The 21,903-nt window shown below is 44.8% G+C and overlaps 1 protein-coding gene across 1 annotated transcript in view; it reads left to right on the top strand.

The window, feature by feature from the left end:
* Positions 1–2,978: 2,978 nt before the first annotated feature.
* VPS50 (VPS50 subunit of EARP/GARPII complex) overlaps positions 2,979–21,903 on the top strand; it is a 390,966-nt gene continuing 372,041 nt past the window's right edge. Inside the window, exon 1 of the mRNA XM_073629604.1 lies at positions 2,979–3,195. Coding sequence (XP_073485705.1) covers positions 3,163–3,195 — 33 coding nt within the window. The 5' untranslated portion in view covers positions 2,979–3,162. The remainder of the gene's footprint in view (positions 3,196–21,903) is intronic.

Raw genomic sequence — 21,903 nt, 5'->3', positions numbered from 1 at the left:
GTGAGGTATCGCCACGATCGTCAGAGTGAGTGCAATAATTCTAGCACCAGAACTCCTCTGTAACTCTAACCTGGTAACCGTAAAAAAATTTTTAAAGCGTCGCCTATGGAAATTCTTAGGTACCGTAGTTTGTCGCCATTCCACGAGTGCGTACAATTATAAAGCATGACATGTTTGGTATCTATTTACTCGGCGTAACATTATCTTTCACATTATACAAAAAAATTGGGGTAACTTTACTGTTTGGATTTTTTAAAATACATGAAAGTGTCCCTTTTCCCAAAAATTTGCGTTTAAAACACCGCTGCACAAATACCGTGTGATATAAAATATTGCAACAATCTCCATTTTATTCTCTAGATTCTCTGCTAAAAAAATTAATATAATGTTTGGGGGTTCTAAGTAATTTTCTAGCAAAAAAATAAGGATTTTAACTTGTAAACACCAAATTTCAAAAATAGGCTTAGTCATGAAAGGGTTAATACACATATTTATATATATTTTGGCAGTCCCTCAAGAATAATCATAGGAAACATACACAGTCACGCCCAGGAAATTGTCCCGCCAGAATTTCAGCATCCCTGGATGTCACCTTTGCATGGGCGATGCATACTGTTCACGCAACCGCAGCTCCCGGAAAAGATGTCCCTTTCTAGGGGGTTTCCAGCCATTGATGTTGCACTTTCTATACACAGCGATTCTGTGAGTACTCTATATCCAATGGGGGTTTTTCTACCATTTTGGCTTTTTCTTTCAAAAGACAATTATCTAAAGATTTTTATATATTTTTTACAGATGTACATGTTTACTCCTGAAGAGTGGATAAAATCCCATGAAACGCGTCGAGCTTTTGTATGTATGTTTAAATCGATCATGTGTTTTTTATCATCTTATATCAGAATCATGTACCTGTGTAATTACAGTCAGGTCCATAAATATTGGGACATCGACACAATTCTAATATTTTTGGCTCTATACACCACCACAATGGATCTGAAATGAAACAAACAAGATGTGCTTTAACTGCAGACTTTCAGCTTTAATCTGTGGGTATTTACATCCAAATCAGGTGAACGGTGTAGAAATTACAACTGTTTGTAAATGTGCCTTGTCACTTTTTAAGGGGACCAAAAGTAATGGGACAGATTAACAATCATCCATCAAACTTTCACTTTTTAATACTTGGTTGCAAATCCTTTGCAGTCAATTACAGCCTGAAGTCTGGAACACATAGACATCACCAGACGCTGGGTTTCATCCCTGGTGATGCTCTGCCAGGCTTCTACTGCAACTGTCTTCAGTTCCTGCCTGTTCTTGCGGCATTTTCCCTTCATTTTTGTCTTCAGCAAGTGAAATGCATGCTCAATCGGATTCAGGTCATGTGATTGACTTGGCCATTCCATAACATTCCACTACTTTCCCTTACCCGCTTGCCGACCGCCACATGCAGATATACTGCGGCAGAAGGGCTCGCACATCCGCGGCAAGCTCCGTGAGTCGGGTCGTGGGTCCCGCGGACTCGATCGCCTCACGGGGAGATGCTAATGTAAACAGCATCTCCCCTTTCTGCCTAGTGACAAGTGTCACTGATCTCTGCTCCCTGTCATCGGAGCAGAGATCAGTCACATGTCACACACAGCCACGCCCCTCGCAGTTACAAACACTCCCCTAGGACACACCGAACCCCTCCCCGCCACCTAGTGGTTAACCCCTTCACTGCCAGTGTCATTTACACAGGAATCAGTGCATTTGTATAGCACTGATCGCTGTATAAATGACAATGGTCCCAAAAATGTGTCAAAAAATGTCCGATGTGTCCGCCATAATGTCGCAGTCACAATAAAAATCGCTGATCGCCGACATTTAAAAAAAAAAAAAAAATTATTAATAAAAATGCCATAAAACTATCCCCTATTTTGTAAACGCTATAACTTTTGCGCAAACCGATCAATAATCGCTTATTGCGATTTTTTTAACCAAAAATATGTAGAAGAATACGTATCGGCCTAAACTGAGGAAAAAAAAAGTTTTTTTATATATTTTTGGGGGATATTTATTATAGCAAAAAGTAAAAAATGTTGCGTTTTTTTTTCAAAAATGTTGCTCTTTTTTTTGTTTATAGCGCAAAAAAAAAAAAAAAAAACAAAAAACGCAGAGGTGATCAAATACCACCAAAAGAAAGCTCTATTTGTGGGAAAAAAAAAAGGACGTCAATTTTGTTTGGGAGCAACGTCGCACGACCGCGCAATTGTCAGTTAAAATGACGCAGTGCCGAATTGCAAAAAGTGCTCTGGTCAGGAAGGGGGTAAATTCTTCCGGGGCTGGAGTGGTTAAAAAACTCTTTGGTGTCTTTCGCAGTATGCTTCGGGTCATTGTCCATCTGCACGGTGAAGCTCCGTCCAATGAGTTCTGAAGCATTTGGCTGAATATGAGCAGATAATATTGCCCCAAACACTTCAGTCGGTACTTGTACTCAGTCTGAAACAAGTGTTATCAGTGCAACCGGGAATATTCACAGAGATCATTGCACACAGCCTTAGGAATGTCTATGGAAACCTAGGCAGCTCAGTCAGCACCTATTAGAAACAGAGCAGAGCTAACATCCGTCTTATCAGTTGGGTTAACGACGACATTCACGCACCCACCAACCAATCACAGCCCACACACAGATGAATTGACAATGTGCCCATTAGCTGAACTCAACTTTACAGCCACGCCCCTCCACCCACTGACCAATTACAGCACACACAGAGAGGCGTTGCAGGATGCTTAGCTAAAATCAGGCCCACAGCCACGCCTCCTTCACACATTGACCAATCACTGCGCACGCACAGAGAAGTTGACGGCGTGCATGACAGCAGAGGGCATACCTGCAGACACGCCCCCTCTATCCACTGACCAATCACAGGGCACAAGCGGAGACGACGACAGCGCGCTTGACAGCCGCATGCAGCGCAGCACTACGGCCACGCCCCTATCTCCGATACCGCACAGCTCTCCCAGGGGGAGGAGTCTCGCGTCACGTGACAGCCTGACCTCCTGTCAGCTGTCACGTGACCGGCAGTATGGCATCTCTGTGTGTCAGGGAGACCGGCCGCCGCCTGTGGTGACCAAGGGATCGGGCTGTGAGACCGGTAGAGGGGGAGGGGGAGCGGCTCAGACATGCAGAAGATCAAGTCTCTGATGACCCGCCAGGTGAGGAGGAGCCGCCATTGTCATTGTGGAGGGGAGGGGGGGGGGGGAGGAGTGTGAAGAGGTCCTGTCATGGTGTGGAGTATTAGAGGGGATCTGAGTCATGTGACCCGAGGGCCCCTCATAACACACACACTGCACCGTCTACACGTACATGTCATGTGTTTACAATACGTTTTCTTCTATTTGTCCTTTGAAGTCAATGTATACTCCTTGTGTCCAACCTGTGGCCCTTCGGCACTTTTATGTGGCCCTCGGGGTCCCTGCAGACACGAGTCTGTGTTTCCCTATTACACTTTCATAGTAGTGATTTCTAGCAGTCTCTCGTAATTCCTCTCCAGTCTTTAAATGTCTCCTGAAGCATTTCCCCAGTCTCCAAGAAATCCTATAGCATGTCCGCAGTCTCTGATCATCTCCTGTATCATGTCCGCAGTCTCTGATCATTTCCTGTATCATGTCCGCAGTCTCTGATCATCTCCTGTATCATGTCCGCAGTCTCTGATCATCTCTTGTATCATGTCCGCAGTCTCTGATCATCTCCTGTATCATGTCCGCAGTCTCTGATCATCTCCTGTATCATGTCCGCAGTCTCTGATCATCTCTTGTATCATGTCCGCAGTCTCTGATCATCTCTTGTATCATGTCCGCAGTCTCTGATCATCTCTTGTATCATGTCCGCAGTCTCTGATCATCTCTTGTACCATGTCCGCAGTCTCTGATCATCTCTTGTATCATGTCCGCAGTCTCTGATCATCTCTTGTATCATGTCCGCAGTCTCTGATCATCTCTTGTACCATGTCCGCAGTCTCTGATCATCTCTTGTATCATGTCCGCAGTCTCTGATCATCTCTTGTATCATGTCCGCAGTCTCTGATCATCTCTTGTATCATGTCCGCAGTCTCTGATCATCTCCTGTATCATGTCTGCAGTCTCTGATCATCTCTTGTATCATGTCCGCAGTCTCTGATCATCTCTTGTATCATGTCTGCAGTCTCTGATCATCTCTTGTATCATGTCTGCAGTCTCTGATCATCTCTTGTATCATGTCCGCAGTCTCTGATCATCTCTTGTGTCATGTCCGCAGTCTCTGATCATCTCTTGTGTCATGTCCGCAGTCTCTGATCATCTCTTGTGTCATGTCCGCAGTCTCTGATCATCTCTTGTGTCATGTCCGCAGTCTCTGATCATCTCTTGTGTCATGTCCGCAGTCTCTGATCATCTCCTGTGTGATTTCCTTACTTTCTGACCATCTCCTGGGTGGAACCTCCATGCTCAATCTCTTTGACTGTATCCTGTTGTGTCTGCTGTTTCTGGCACTGAACATTCACTGAATTTTTATGTGTGGCCCTTTGGTGATGTTGCAGGTCACACTTGAGGCCCCCATATCTAGAAAGTTGACCACCACTGGTCTATGTGGTGAGAATTCAGTCAGAAATGCACCTGACTACCTCTGGTGTGAATGGGGCCCTAAGAGCTCGTTTACACCAGAAGCAGTCGGGGTTTATTTATTTTTTTTAAGCATAAACATGGTACAAACACATATACAATAGAAAATAATGTATTCCAGTGAGCCCAGTTTACACCATTGCAATGCTTTCATGTGTGTTTATTTTTTTTTAACACACATGAAAGCATTGCAAAGGTGTAAACTGGGCTCACTGGAATACATTATTTTCTATTGTATATGTGTTTGTACCATGTTTATGCTTAAAAAAAAAAAAATGTACAGCATACTGAATTTCTCTGCACCAAAATTGCACATGATTGCCCGCAAACTTGTGTGTATACACTACATAATAATAAAAAGTAACAAAAAAAAAAAAAAAAATAAGGGCTCCTTTACAGTAGTGATTGGGGGACGATAAAGCTGCACAGTTGAGTTGAAATGTTCAGAACATACCTACAGGGAGGAGGAGGAGGAGGAGAAGAAGGTGAAGGGGTTAATGTATAGATGACATACAGTGGCAGGATGGAGATGAAGGGGTTAATGATCAGAGGCAGGCTATATACTGCAGAGGGGTGAATGACATCATTAGGGTTGTGGATTTTATATTGGTAGCACTGCACTGGGATAAACTCGAACTGTCTGGTGCTCTGGAGGATTTCTTTCCTCTCCCGCTCTGATTGATGCTTCCTGATCACCAGTCAGTGACACTTGGCTGCTAATGGCTGCTTGTGTTTACATTCTGTGATTGGTCACAGCAATCTTGTGGTACAGAGCCACTCTTGTGGGCTCTGTACCTTTTGGCCTATTGACCCACTGTGCCCAGTCACAGTGTGATTACAGGACTGAGCGTACACAGGAGCGCAGATCCTGGAGGCCATACCAATAAGTTCCCCTAAAACAATAGAACGGGCTGGCTATATACTGTATGTACAGTGGCCTCTCCACTGGCGAATAAAGTGGTTTTAAAGTCTAAGTGTTTTATGCATGTGAAAAAAACTCCACACTTCTTGTCCGGTTCCGCCCCCCCAGGATTTTATAGTATAGTTAGTTACATTGATCCAGGTTGGACTATTGTAAGTATACATATGCCATACCTGTGGGATCCCTGTGGAAGCGGAAAACCACTGTGGTGAGCACAGCTACTACATTGAACATCACTGTCTTCTGGGTCCTGTGCTGAGTCGCCCTCACAGTATGGGTGCCATTCATAGAACACCATGCATTTTCTCAATGTAAACAAAGTGTTTATTGTTTGGACATGGTAAGAGGGTGACCTTGAGGTTGCTATTCAGTAGGGGAAACACTCAGCTTAGGATCTGGATGATGGGAAGATCACTGTAGTAGCAGCAGCTATTTGCCCCCGTTCACTTTGACTGCGGCTTTGAAATCGTACGAGAGCTCTTAGTTCACACTGTTCCAACGCGGAAGTCGCTCAACTTCTGATCCAACTTTGCCCTGCGACTTCATTGCGACTTCAAGGAACGGGATCCAACTTGGAGTCTGTTATGCATCGTGAGGGGGACCCCCACGCCAAAGAAAAACCTTCAGTCTGGCATGGATTTTAAGAGGATCCCCATGTTGATGGGGACAAGGGTCCCTTCCCGACAACCCCGGGTGGTGGTTATGGGGGTCTGCAGGCAGGGAGGTTATTGGAATCTGGAAGCCCCCTTTAACAAGGGGGGGCCCCTAGATCCCGGCTCCCCCCCATATGAGTGAGTATCGGATACATAGTACCCCTACCCATTCACCCCAACACAAGTGTAGTGTCGCAAAAAACAAGAGACTGTTTTGGAAAAGTCCCTTATTAAAAATGAAGATTGTCCCCCGTCATAAGTTCCTTGTCTTTTTCCTGCGGTCTTCTCCCACAGCCGATGACTTCTGCCTCCCGCTGTGATGTCAGGTCTGGTGTCTGCCATTTTCTTATTTAGCCATGGGCCGTGGCCATCCAGCGATGTTACCCGTGGCCATCCAGCGACGTTACCCAGAGACCCCTCCCCTTGTGATGTCACCGCCTGGGGCATGATGGGGCAGTGACGTCACAAGGGGATGGTGTCTCTGGATGATCTCAACGGATGGCCACGCCCCATGGTTATATAAGAAATTGCAGACACTGGACCTGACATAACAGCAGGAGAAGACCGGAGGAAGGAGACACGGAGATGCAACGGGGGACATTCTTCATTTTTAGTAAAGGACTTTTCCAAAACCGTGTCTTGTTTTTTGTAATGCTACGCTTTTTTTTTTTTTTGGGTGAATGAGACCCTCCCCCGACCCCCAACCACTGTTTAGTGTTGTCGGGTGGAGGCCCTTGTCCCCATTAATATGGGGACAAGGTGCTTTGGGGTCGGGGCGCCGAAGCACCCCCCCATGTTGAAGACATGTGGCCTGGTTTGGTCCGTGAGGGGCTCCCACCTGCCCCCCCTACTTTTCTGACTTGGCTGGGGTTCCGCTTCAAGAGCACAAGTTGGATCAGTTAAGATGATCCAATTTGGATGCGATTTACAATCAAATGAATGGGCTGAAATTGTGCCCAAGTCTGACCAAAGTAGTGCAGGGAGCACTTTCAAAGTCGGACCGACACAAGTCGGAACAGAGAAGGCGGCTCTCATTGCGAATTGAAAACGCATATTGCAGCAAGTAACTTGCAGTAACAAAACCCTGCCTGCTTTTGTTGGCATGCTCTTTGTTATGTCTTTTGGTTATAATTTGTGATATTTATAAGATGTGCTGTATGTGGGAACCCTAAGAGGAGCTACATGACTGTTCGGCTGGCTCTGTAGCAGGTTAAGCAGATTGCTTCACTTCCTTCCAACTTGTTGAAGTGTATTCCGTGGAACTGCCGCTTCACTCCCTTCACATATTGAAGATTTGAGAAAATGTTTGCTACTCTCATTTCATTAGAATTTGGTAGGTTAAAGGAAAGCTGCCATGAAAGAATCATGGGGGCTTCTGGAAATGCTAGTTGCCTGGCTGGCCTGTTGATCCCTGGTTTCAACATTTTCTGAGTCGCTGACCCAGAACCAAGTTGCAGAAAAGTCAGAGGTTCTGATCCTACATGCAGGTCATTGATTCAGGGAAATGAAGCACGAGGGTCAGCATGACAGCCAGGCGGTTAGCCTGTTTAGAAGGGGTCAGCAATTGTAGCTTTTTATGTTACTTTTTTTGTTAGGTTAAAGCAGTATTAAAATAGTTCTAAAGGATTAAGGTTTTTTCACTTTTCATTCTATGCATTAAGGTGAAAAAAAAATTCTGTGCTGCAGCTCCTCCCCAGCCCCCCTTATTCTTACCTGAGCTCTATCCGATCCAGAGATGTGCACAAGAGCAGCGACTCTCTCAGCTGTCTCCCTCCTCCCTGGGCAGATTGATAGCAGCGGGAGCCAATTGCTTTCCATCAAATGCTTTGCCAAGTGGGGGGACAGGGCTGAGCTGCCTGCTGTCAAAAATCAAGAAAAAAAAAAAATGAATGCAACCACAAGATCTGAAGAGTGATAAGCTGTAAAATATTACATTTCTGTTCTTAGATTTAGGCTTTAACAACTTCAGCCCCAAAAGATTTGGCTGCTCAATGACCAGAGCATTTTTTGTGATTCAGCACTGTGTTGCTTTAACTGACAATTGCGGGGTCGTGCGAAGCTGTACCCAAACAAAACTGAAGTCCTTTTTTCCCCCCACAAATAGAACTTTTCTTTTGGTGGTATTTGATCACCTCTGTGGTTTTTATTTCTTGCGCTATAAACAAAAAAAGAGCAACAATTTTGAAAAAAAAGCAATATTTTTTACTTTTTTGCTCTAATAAATATCCCCAAAAAAGTATATTAAACAACAAATTTCTTTCTCAGTTTAGGCCGATATGTATTCTACATATTTTTGGTAATAAAAATCGCAATAAGTGTATATTGATTGGTTTGTACAAAAGTTATAGCGTCTACAAACTACGGGATAGATTTATGGCATTTTTATTATTATTTATTTATTTTTTTTAAACTATTAATGGCATCAATCTGCGACTTATTTTATTGGGACTGCGACATACATTATGGCGGACACATTGGACACTTTTGACACATTTTTGGGACGATTGACAATTATACAGCGATCAGTGCTATAAAAATGCACTCATTACTGTATAAATGTCACTAGCAGGGAAGGGGTTAAACACTAGGGGGCGATCAAGTAGTTAAATGTGTTCCCTGACTGTGTGTTCTAACTGTAGGGGGGGGACTGACTAGAGGGGATGACAGATCGTGATTCCTAGCTATTAGGAACTCGCAATCTGTCTCGCCGAACAGAACAGGGATTTGTGTCTTTACACTCGTCGCTGTTCTGCCTCTCGTGTCCGAGATCACTTGTGGCCGGCGGTCATCGTGACTGTCGGCCACGAGCATCGGCACCTCCGCAGTGCAGAGGGCGCGCGCCTGCTATCCCGCTTAAAGGAGCCGACGTATAGCTATGACGGCTCGTGGGGTTGTGCCGACCTGCCGCAGTATAATGACAGTGGCTGGTCGGCAAGTGGTTGTAAACCTAAGAAAAAAAAATAAAACCTACAAGCCAAAGGCATAATGAGCTAGTATGTAATGTATACCAGCTCATTATGAAATACTTACCTTAGAACTAAGCTGTTGCAGCGGTCCCCGTACACCGCTGAGTCGGGCTGATAATTTACCTGGAGTTTCTACCGGGTTTGCGGGCTTCGGCACTGTAATTGGCTGGAGCTGCGATGATGTCACGCGTGTGTGTGTGTGCAGGAGCCGCCGTTCATGGCATGAGGCTCGGAAGGAACGGCACCCGCGGGTCTGTTCCTTCAGAGCGCATGCGCCCGTGATGTCACTGGCTGCATTTAATGGAAATATCTTCTAAAGTGAAGGGTTTAGGAGATATTTTCACTACCTATAGGTAAGCCTTATATACTTACCTATAGGTAAATGTAAACAGAGGGAGTTTACTTCCTCTTTAATCTTCATATTAACCCTTTTACTGCCACAGACGTTGTACATTATATATATACCCCCCAGTGTGTTGCGCTAATATGTTCACATAATACATACAATCGTATCAAAAATGTGGAAAGTCCAATGATGAACACAATGAATATCTCTACTTGTGAAAAAAACGTTCTATATCTACAGTGAAAAAAAAATCTCTTCTTCACCAACCACCGTTTACCGTGATCCACCCCCCATCACCGCTCACTTACCAGAGCCTAAGACCCCACATTGGAGGTCTGAGCAAGATTGTAATAACCTCATCCAATCAGGTGGCTCGGTATTTCTCACAACATGAAGGGTAACAAACTCTCCCACGATCATTCTGTAATGTGCAGAACAATCTCAGGCAAGAGGAAGGAGAAGCGGAAACCCCCTTTATTTAATACATTGAGATAGCTTTATTAAAATATGCGTGATATAGTCACCGGAGCAGAAGTAATCATAGGCATTTAGTACAAACAGCAGCGCCAAACCACACCGGCGTGATGACATCACTGCTAGGCTGCGGTCTGTGAAGATGAGATTTTTTTTTTTTTTCACTTGTCTTCACAAGTGGATATACACTCACTGGCCACTTTATTAGGTACACCTTGCTAGTACCGGGTTGGACCCCCTTTTGCCTTCAGAACGGCCTTCATTCTTCATGGCATGTTGGAAACATTCCTCAGAGATTTTGATCCATAGTGATATGATAGCATCACACAGTTGCTGCAGACTTGTACATCCGTGATGGGAATCTCCCGTTCCACCACATCGCAAAGGTGCTCTATTGGATGAGATCTGGTGAGTGTGGAGACCATTGGAGTACAGGGACCTCATTGTCCAGTGGTGAGATGATTGGAGCTTTGTAACATGGAGCATTATCCTGGGATGGACACAGAGCTGCACGATTAATCGTCAAGATTCCCGCTATGCAAAGAATTCTCTGCTCTTCTGAAGCCAACAAAAGAAAGGAAGGAAAAAACCGGGCAGTCTTCAAAGAATCAAAACATTTATTTATCAGTTGAACTTAAGTGTAAACATTGTAACAATTTGTCAATGGAATAAACTTTGTGTGTAATGGTCCTTTCACACGGGACGGATCTGTGATGATCCTCCCCATGAACATCCTTGCTTAGCGGGGATCGCTCCGTTGATCTCCGCTGAGCCGGGACCGCCCTGTCAGATCTCCGCTCTCCCCTATGGGGGATCGGATGAACACGGACAGACAGTTCTAAAGATGGATAGAAAAATAGGATTTTCCTCCGTCTGCAGAATCGGACCATAGCGGGGACGGATGATGTTCATCCACTGACACCCGCTATCCCATAGGGATGCATGTATGTCCGTATTTCATCCGAAAACGGATGGATGAAATATGGACATACGGTCTGCACGTGTGAAAGGGGCCTAAGTGAAAAAAGTTTAACCACTTAAACACTAAACCTTTTTCTGACATATGTTGATTTCAAGTTCATTGTTGGTTTCAAGAAAATGACTTGGAACCCCCCAAACATTATATATATATATAAATTTTAGCAGACACCCTAGAGAATAAAATGGTGGTTCTTGCAATATTTTATGTTGCACTGTATTTGCGCAGCGGTCTTTCAAATGCAATTTTTTTGGAAAAAATTACTTTAATTAATTAAAAAAAACCCCAAAAAACTAATCAGTAAAGTTAGCCCCATTTTTTTTATTTTTAATTTTTTTTCCAAATATAACTTTTAGACAAAAGAGAGGGCAAGGCCCCGTAGTAACAACATGTATAAGTGCAAAATTTGAGGACGCAGCCTCGCATAACATACATCTGCATTTACAGCTAATATAAAAACAGTTACAATTCTGCAGAATTATAAGTACAGTAAGCAAAATTGCTGCCGTCCCTACGATTGTCTGGGCATCCCCCTCCTCCTGCCCATTTTCTTCTTTTATAAAGAGAGTACAAAATTGGAGAGAAGAGAAGTAAGAGAGATAAGATAGAAAGGAGCGTAGACAAAGGTCAGCACTAAGAATGGGGAAAAAGGGTAAAGAGGGGGGACGGAGGGGAAGGGCACACGGAGGCGGTGACTGCCCCAACCTTGGGGTCGGCGTATCAGAATTGACTAGTCTGGTGACCTCAATCACCCTTCAGAAGACTCTGTCCTTCACTTGAGAATATAAAAGTCAACCAGAGAGACCAGGTTTTGGAACATAGGTCATTTTTTGTCGGGCTGTGAGGATGAGATCCTCCATTTTCCTTATGTCCTCAACTTTCTTGATCCACATACCTATGGTTGGGGGTTTGGTGGACTTCCATAGTAGTGGAATACATGATTTTGCTGCATCCAATAAATGTCTGAGCAAGGATTTTTTGTATTTTTTACTCGCCATGTCTGTCGCATGTAGGTAGAAGCCCGGATCTGCCGGGAGGGGGCGATCTGTGAAATTTTGGATCGTTTGTTGTATCGTCTTCCAGTATTGTTCCAGTAAGGGGCAACTCCAGAAAATATGGAGAATTGTCCCCAGATCTCCTCGGCATCTCCAACAGAGCCCCGAGGTGGACGGGAAAAATCTTTGCAGTTTTATAGGTGTATTGTACCACCTGGTGAGAATTTTGAAATTCGTTTCCTGCATCTTTGTGCAGATTGAGGATTTAAACGTAAAAAGGATAATGTTTTGTTTTTGTCGTGGTGAGAATGTGCATTGTAAGTCCCTTTCCCATGTCCCCATCGTGGGTATTTGGTGATTCTCTGGTGGTATAATCAGCAACTGGTAGGGGGCCAACAGTGTGTGAGGTGGAACTCCCTCCTACGAGCAAAAAGCTTCAAAAGTTGTCAGGGTCTGCGCGAGGCCCTCAGGGGGAGGTAATGTGCTAAGGTAGTGTTTAAGTTGAAGGGCTCTCCAGAAGTCCAGACGGAACTGTCCCTCTGGGTTCATAAGCTCCTCTGCCATTGGCCACCTCCCATTCGCCGCAAAATGGGAATACTGGAAAAATCCTTTGTCGTGTAAAGATCTGAACACTGGGTCCGTGTGACCTGGGGTGAAATCTGGTGTTCCCAGTATCGGACGTAATGGGGAGTTAGGAGATGTCAGTTTTGCCCTTAGAAAAAGGGATGCGCATATTCTCGATGTAACACCAATGAGAGGGTGGATCTTTAACGTACGTGGTAGGGAGCCATGGCACCAAGGCAATCTATTTAAAGGTATCTCACTTTGGGTCTGCTCTAATTGAGTTCATAATTTGGTAGGTTGATGTCGTATCCAGTCTATCAGTCTGGTTAAGTGGGTCGCTTGTTGATACTTACGAAGGTCTGGGACCGCCAGGCCTCCGAATATCTTGGGTAGCGTGATCAGTCTTTTATTGAGTCTAGGTCGTTTGTTTGCCCATGTGAAATTTGAGAAAAGGGCACTAGCTTGATTAAAGTAATGAGGAGGAATATGGATCGGTAGAGCCTGGAGTAGGTACAGAAACGTTGGTAGTATGCACATCTTCAGGATGTTACAGCTACCAAACCAAGAATGTAATCCTTTGTTCCATTTTGTAAGCAGGGTCCTAACTGAGGATAGTATTGGGGGGAAATTCATGGCAAATAGCTGTGAAATTTTGGGGGGGGATATACGTGCCCAGGTATTTAATGGCCGTAGTCGTCCATTTGAAATTGAAACTGTCTCTAATAGTCATCAGGGTGCGTGAAGGTAGTCCCACGCCCATGGCTACAGATTTGTTAAAGTTAATCTTCATGTTGGAAAGATTGCCATAAATTTGGAATTCTTGTAATAGATTAGGAACAGAGATTGCTGGGTTGGTGAGGGTAAACAGCATATCATCTGCCTAATCAGCGATTTTCTGCTGTGTTGTTCCCAAAGTCACCCGGTTATATCCGGGTGAGCGCTCACGGTCCACAGGAAGGGTTCCAGTGACAGGGCGAAGAGGAGTGGTGACAGCAGACACCCCTGACGGGTTCCATTCCTGATCATGAAGGGATCTGACAGGACTCCATTCACACGGACCCGAGCAGTGGGGTCCGCGTAAACAGAGTTGATCCAGTTAAGCATCCTGTTTCCCAAGCCAACATGTTTCAGGACAGAGAACATGAAATTCCAATTCACCCTGTCAAAGGCCTTCTCTGCGTCCGTGCTGAGGAAGATACAGGGAGTCTTATTTTGATTTACTACATGCAGTATGTTGAGTACTTTGGATGTGTTGTCCCTGGCTTCCCTTGTGGGGACAAAACCGACTTGGTCCAAATGGATCAGGGAAGGGAGGTATGTTTGGATTCTGGTGGACAGTATTTTCGTAAATATCTTGAGATCAAGATTAAGTAGTGAAATTGGTCTGTAGCTCCCACAGGCGGACGTATCTTTCCTCTCCTTAGGAATTACTGTGATGTGAGCTATCAGCGTGTCTCTAGGTATACGAGATCCAGAGCCCAGTGAGTTGAAGAACCCCCCGCATATGTTCTCCCAAGGCCGGTAGAAGAATTTTGTAATATTGGGCCGTAAGGCCATCCGGGCCCGGGGCTTTGCCCGCCTTCAAGGAAGCTACTGCCTTTTGTATTTCTTCTGTGGTAATGTGGTCATCCAACAACTCACTGAATTCCGCAGGTAATTGGGGCATTCTAGATCCATCTAAATAATCGTCTATTTGTAGCTGTGATGTGGGTGGTGTTTTTAGGTTGTAGAGCGAGGAATAGAATTCCCTAAACGCAGAAGCTAATCTCTGTGGATGTGTAACTTTCTGTGCAGAGGGTAGCGTAATACGGGGGATGTAATTTGCAAGGTTCTGATCCCTCAGTGAATTGGCGAGAAGTTTGCCACATTTGTTTCCCGATTCGTATGTTACCCGACGACAGATTTGGAGTGAGGCTTTCGCCCTAAATTGCATTAAGTCTGTTATTTTAGTTCGTATTTGTATAAGTTCCGCTTCTCCCGCTGGTGTTTGGGCGTGTTTGTGTCTTGCTTCTGCTAGATGTAGATCTTGGTATAGGGATGCGATCTGACTTGAGCGTTCTCGTTTAATGCGTGCTCCGTGTTTGATTAGAACTCCGCGGATTACTGCCTTATGGGCTTCCCATATAATTCCGGGGTCGCTACCTGGGGTGTTGTTGGTTTTAAAATAATTATCTAATTCTATAGAGACATCCTTTAGTACCTCTTCTTCCTGTAGGAGGCTTTCATTTAGTCTCCATGTTTTGGCTCTAGTAGTAGTGTGCTCTGTCAATGCATATGTTAGCATAATCAGGGCTTGGTCAGACCATGTGATTGATCCTATTTTGGAGTCACGGAGTGCGTGTAATTGTGCATGTCGGAGTAGAAAGTAGTCAATCCTTGAGTACTGTTTGTGAGGAGTCGAGTAAAAAGTGTAGTCGCGTTCAGTCGGGTGTAGGAGTCTCCATACATCTATCAGTTGTGATCTATGTAGTGTCCTGGAAATGCGTTTCCTAGTATTGGGCGTTACCGAAGATTTTCCTGAGGAAGTATCCTCAGCGGGAATTAGTGGGACATTAAAATCCCCACCCACTATGAGGTGGCCACTCTTAAATTCTAGGAGGGTCTCCATGATTTTTTGGATGAAATGATCTTGATGGCAATTTGGTGCATAAATATTAGCAAGGGTCACCTGAATCCCCCCCGATCTCTCCTTTGAGAAACAGATATCTCCCCTCTGGGTCTGATCTTATATCTATACATTTCCAGGGGATTCTATGCGAAATGAGTATTGATACTCCACGGGTCTTGGATGAGCCATTAGTGTCATGGTACCCCTGTGGGAGGAATCTATTTCTCAGAATGGGGAGATTACTGCTTTTGAAAAGGGTCTCCTGCAGCAGTGCTATGTCTGCTCTATGGTGTTTTAGATCCTGTAATAACATCTTTTCTTTTTTCCGGTATGTTCAAGCCTTTTGTGTTTAATGAAAAGATGTTCACTGCCTCCATGTTACCCGATATTAAGAAGGGGGATTGGAACAGAAGAAGAAGAGCAGGCAAGAGGGGAGAAGAGGGGTAGAGAAGGGGTTAAATGTCAGAAGAGAAGGTAAAAAGGGTAAAGATATATAGTAGTATCTGAGGCCAGAAAGCCTGACGTGTCCGACCAGTAAACAGGATTTGGAAAGGGACAAAGATCAAGGGGTGAGATAAAGATGGGATAAGTGCGTAAACGCACCTCTAGACCAGTGTTTCTCAACTCTAGTCCTCAAGGCGCACCAACAGGTCATGTTTTCAGGATTTCCCTCAGATGGAACAGCTGTGGTAATTACTAAGGAAGTGAAACTGATCAAATCACCTGTGTAAAATAATGGTAAGCCTGAAAACATGACCTGTTGGGATGCCTTGAGGACTGGAGTGGAGAAACACTGCTCTAGACTCTGTTAAGAGTATTCTATATCAGTAGCACAGTAGTGCAAGAACTCTCACCAGTGCTAACTGGTAATCGAGCGCTGGCCTAGTTGGGGTTGTGGAAAGGAATAGCCAGGATTAAACTCACTGGCTCCCCCCCCCCCCCGCCCCGCTATGGGATTGTATATGACATGGTATAATTGAAGGCGGCTGTGGTATCTGAATGCGGATGGGTGGCATGTTCATAACTTTGAACAACAATTTTCATATAACCAAGTATAGTTCTTTATGATACTTATATATAACAGATAATGACCTTACCCGAGCATAACAACATTTCTGACTCTTATAGTAGAAAATTCCCTCTAGGCTTATTTGTGAAGGCCTGGGAGCAGCTTGAAAATATTTTAAAACCAAGAGAAAAGATGAAACAAACTAAAAACAGGTTCAACTTAAGACTGCAGCCCCCATCCCCAATGTATACTATCCAGGCTCACTTCTCCGGGGGGCGGGGATTCCTGGTAATATGACATAATAACACTAGTCCTCGCTTCCAGGCAAACTATTCTCTCCCAGTTTAGATAAATCGTCTCATGGGGATGGAAATCCTGTCCCTGCATGTTTGCTGTAAACTAAAAGCTTATCTATATCCCCTACCTTACTGCCCCTCTCTCCATCTTAGTGAGCCCTGTAAAAGTAATTCTCAGATTCTCAGTCGCAGTAAATAGCATCTATAACAACATACAATACCATGCCCAAGTTCAACAGGTATGCAGCTTGTGTGTACATGCAGTGTAATCCGATTCTCTCACTGATGAGTGTTTCAGAAAGTCTACACAGAGCGGGCTTGCCAGTGTATGCATAAGACGGAGTAGGGGAGAAAAGATTTGTAGATTTCTCTGTCATATCCTAGGTAGTTTCCATAGATCTTGTATGTTCTCTCCCAGCCCACTCTTTGTAGAGTACTGGGGATTGTATATCAACCTTAGTGGAAGTTCCTGTATCCATCCCCCGGTACGTAAGGTAAGTGTGTTCTATAAAAATGAAAGTCTCCTGTGACTGGAAATTCCACTTTTGATTGCCTGAGGGTCAGTGGGAGTAGGAGCGCTGATCGTTCATATACAAAGGAGGAACAGCTGTGGGCCAGTAATGCTAGGGGTGTTAAAATCCTGTCATGTTTGGGCTGAAAAATGGTCTTGTAACATCAAGACTCAAGCTAAATCAAGACTCACGTGTACCCTCGTTGGATGGCGCCCTGGATCTCCTTCTGGAACGTTGTTGACGAGGTGGTTGGTGCAGTTGAGCGGAAAGACCCGGTCTTCCTCCAGGGCGGGGAACAAGGATCAGCCAATTTGGAACTTCAATCGGTTCGGATCCCAGAAAGGTGAAAAGGGTCGGTAAGTCCGATGGGGTACGCAGGGTGAATGAGGCCGTGGAATTCCAAGAAGGTAACCGCTAGGGGATAACCCCATCGATACGTGCAGCCTAGTCCTCTAGCCAGTTCCAGGACAGGTTTCAGCATTGCTCTCCTTTGCAGTGTGGCTCTGGATAGGTCCGGGAGGATTTTGATCTCGGCGCCTTCAAACAGAACCTCTCCCCGTTCCCAGGCTTTGCGGAGGACAAGATCCTTTTGGGTATAGCGGTGTACTCTGCATAAGATGTCTCTGGGTCTGTCAGGGTCCGAAGGTCTAGGACCGAGTGTCCTGTGAACGCGGTCCAGTTTGATGGACGTCTGTGGCATACCCAGGACCCCCTGGAGAATAGCTATTACAGTTGCTTCCAGGTCCTCCGCTCCGGTGGCCTTCGGGAGACCCCGCAGCCGCAGGTTGTTACGGCGGCTGCGGTCCTCCAAGTCCTCTAAATGGAGCTGTAAGTCTACTGCCGTGGCTGCCTGTGTCTCCCGCGAGTGCTCCAGGGCTGTGATCTGCTGATTAAGGTTTTGGACGGGAGGGCCTCAAAGTCCGCCTTAGTAGGCAAGGCCTGGAGAATGGCGCGGAGATCGTCAGGTAAGTCTCTCACCTGCCTCGAGTGGTTGGCCATGTCGGAATGAGCGTCTCCAGTGACCTCCGAGTAGCTGACCGAGGTAGTAGGGGGAGACGCAGGCTTAGATCGTGAGTCGGTCTCGGCCGAGATGTGTGCACGTGGCACTGAGACAATGGCGCCCGGTGAGCTCCTCTGTGAGTCCCGAAAGTAGCTTCTTATACTGCTCCGTGGGGTGGAATTCAGGTTGTTGCTAACCGATGCTCTTGTCTAATAAGTTGGCATGCCGTAGAAATAAATGATTTAGCCGTCTTTGGTGCGGGTAGGACAGGGGGAAGCCAGGAGCTCTTCAGAAATGCTTCTTCACACGGCCATTGCTAAGCCACGCCCCCCCCTTTTTTTTTATAATGTGAAAGATTTTACGTCGTGAGAATCGTGATCTTTTTATTCTAAGCAGAAAAATTATGATTTCTCATTTTGACCAGAATCGTGCAGCTCTAGATGGACAGGATCAGCAACAATACTCAGGTAGGCCGTGGGGTTTAAATGATGCTCAGTTGTTACTAAAGGGGCCAAAGTGTGCCAAGAAAATATCCCCCACACCATTACACCACCACCAGCCTGAACCATTGATACAAGGCAGGATGGATCAATGTTTTCATGTTGTTTACACCAAATTCTGACCCCACCATCTGAATGTTGCAGCTGAAATTGAGACTCATCAGACTAGGCAATACTTTTCCAACTTTCTGTTGTCCAATTTTGGTGATCCTGTGCGAATTGTAGCTTCAGCTTCCTGTTCTTAGCTGACAGGAGTGGCACCCGGTGTGGTTGCCTGCTGCTGTAGCCCATCCGCTTCAAGGTTCGATGTGTTGTGCGTTCAGAGATGGATGTTCAGTTTGGATGTAACGAGCGGTTATTTGAGTTACTGTTGCATTTTTATCATCTTGACCGAGTCTGCCCATTCTCCTCTGACATCAACAAGGCATTTTCCTCCACACAACTGCAGCTCACTGGATATTTTCTCTTTTTCGGATGATTTTCTGTAAACCCGAGAGATGGTTGTGTGTGAAAATCCCAGTAGATCAGCAGTTTTTGAAATACTCAGACCAGCCCGTCTGGCACCAACAACCATGCCAAGTTCAAAGTCACTTAAATCCCCTTTCTTCCCCATTCTGATACTCAGTTTGAACTTCAGCAAGTTGTCTTTACCACATCTAGATGCTTTAATGCATTGAGTTGCTGCCATGTGATTGGCTGATTAATAATTTGTGTTACCAAACAATTGAACAGGTGTACCTAATAAAGTGGCCTGGGGGTATAGATTCGTTTTTGTGGAGTATTAGGAAATCTGGGCGTGTTTCTGTCTTTATTAGTGTAATGCTACTCTTCATTTCGGGTCACATATTTTCCAGCACTAAGTGCAGTGTTTTTTTTTATTTTTTTATAAACGTTTTAAAGTATGTCATACATAGGTAGTTGATTGTCGGCTTCTACAGCCCCGGAACCTTCCGCTTGACCTCTTCTAGATAGTAATCTCCTGGTAGAGATGAGGATGGTGATGAGGATGGTGATGAGGATGGTGATGAGGATGGTGATGAGGATGGTGTCGCTTTCCCTGGCCAGAAAATAGGCTTTATAACCACTTTAATTAGTATTTTAATAAAGACGAAGCTTCACATTATGTTAGCAGAGTTGTACCGGCTGATCAAGTCCCTGTGGTCACCTCGTAAATTGAAGTCTAATAGGTTGGAATCTCTGATGATCATTTCAGAGATTCCAGATTGACTATGAAAGAGCCGGATTCTGGAGCTGGTCCAGTGAATTCTGCTCCAGATGGTCGCCATGCTGTCGGAAAGATTTGGGTCCTTTTCCAGCGAAGGACAGACGTTTCCAGTCCAAGATATTTAACTTGATGTGCTGATCCTCCACCTGTGCAGGACGATCCAACGTTTTTATTTCTTGATGCGTTGATGTCCCCAGTGGCGGTTCATGAATAAATAATCGTTGATAATATCTTCAAAATTATACTGCCGTTGGGCTGCTACAAACGGACAGATGATCTGATCGGTCAGGACCGCGCCGTCCCAATCTATATAGCAGTAAAAAAATATTACATTTTCCACCTCTGTATGAAATGTCAGGATTTACACCCCTCCCCGTTCACTGCCCTGCACTCCTTATAGCATGCTGGTAAATTAAAGCCAGACGCCATGATTTTTTTTATTTTTCTCTAAACAATTCGACTAAGTTAACCATTTCAGCCCCAGAAGATTTTACCCCCCTTCCTCACCAGAGCACTTTTTGCGATACTGCACTACGTCGCTTTAACTGACAATTGCGCGGTCGTGCGATGTTGCACCCAAATAAAATTGATGTCCCCCCCCACAAATAGAGCTTTTCTTTTGGTAGTATTTGATCACCTCTGCGGTTTTTATTTTTTGCGCTATAAACAAAAAAAGAGCAACAGTTTAAAAAAAAAAGCAATATTTTTTACTTTTTTGCTATAATAAATATCCCCAAAAAAGTATATTAAACAACAAATTTCTTTATCAGTTTAGGCCGATATGTATTCTACATATTTTTGGTAATAAAAATCGCAATAAGTGTATATTGATTGGTTTGTACAAAAATTATAGCGTCTACAAAATAGGGGATAGATTTATGGCATTTTTATTATTTTTTTATTTTTTTTTTTTTACTAGTAATGGCGGCAATCTGCAACTTATTTTATTGGGACTGCGACATTATGTATTAAATAACAAATTTCTTTCTCAGTTTAGGCTGATATGTATTCTTCTATATATTTTTGGTTAAAAAAAATCACAATAAGTGTATATTGATTGGTTTGCGCAAAAGTTATAGCGTCTACAAAATAGGGGATAGATTTATGGCTATTTATTATTATATTATTTTTTTTAATTAGTAATGGCGGCAATCTGCAATTTTTATTGTGACTGCGACATTATGGCGGACACTTTTGACACTATTTTGGGACCATTGTCATCTATACAGCGATCAGTGCTATAAAAATGCACTGATTACTGTGTAAATGACACTGGCAGGGAAGGGGTTAAACACTAAGGGGCGATCAAGGGGTTAAGTGTGTCCTAGGGAGTAATTCTAACTGTAGGGGGGATTGCCTCACTAGAACATGACAGAGATCACTGCTCCTGATGACAGGGGGCAGTAGATCTATGTCATGTCACTAGGCAGAACGGGGAAATGCCTTGTTTACATCTCCTTGTTCTGCCACTCTGTGACACGATCGCGGGACTCCGGTGGACATCGAGTCCGCGGGACTCAAGGGCACGGTCACTGAGTATGCGGCCGTGTCTTAAAGGGGACATACAGATATGCCCATTTGCACAGCCGTGCCATTGTGCATGGTTGAGCCACATTTTTAGCGCCCCCTCTACCTTAAAGGTGAGGTACAGCCAAAGCTTGTTTGGTTGTACTTCTGTGGATCATAAAAGTGCACTTCGTTCTGCACTCCTGTGACCCGTTTTCAGCAGGCAGAGGGCTGAAGTCCGCTGTCAGCTGATGTCGGAGCCGGTCCAGGCTGGTGAAAGATCGCAACCACATGGTCAGGATCTGCCCACATTCCTGTATAGGCACCTGGCTCAGCCTCTGGGCGAGCGGCACAGAGCCTGAGCCATCTGCTCCCTCCCCCTCCACAGTACAGCGCTCCTGTGAGCGCACGCGCGTGGGGTGCAGAGCAGAGAGCCGGCGACTGACAGTCCCCAGCTCTCTGCTCAGGGAGTTCTGAGAACTGAGTGATCGACGGCCTGTGATCACTTGGTACTCCGTCTTGGAGCTGGCTGGCAGGATTGGGCCAATGCTGCATCCACCTAGGTAAGTGTGATTCTTGGGGGGGGGTTAATGCCGAACATTTCTTTTAAAGTGTCACCAATCAATAAATGGTGTATTACATGCTGTTTATTCACTCAGTCACTATGAGATTTGATTTATGTATTCAGTTTTGGGCACCAGTTCACAAAA

The sequence above is a fragment of the Aquarana catesbeiana genome, linkage group LG05 (genome assembly GCF_042186555.1).
Source record: "Aquarana catesbeiana isolate 2022-GZ linkage group LG05, ASM4218655v1, whole genome shotgun sequence".
Lineage (NCBI taxonomy): Eukaryota > Metazoa > Chordata > Amphibia > Anura > Ranidae > Aquarana > Aquarana catesbeiana.
The sequence above is the reverse complement of the archived record's forward strand: the minus strand, read 5'-3'. Positions and strand labels throughout refer to the sequence as shown.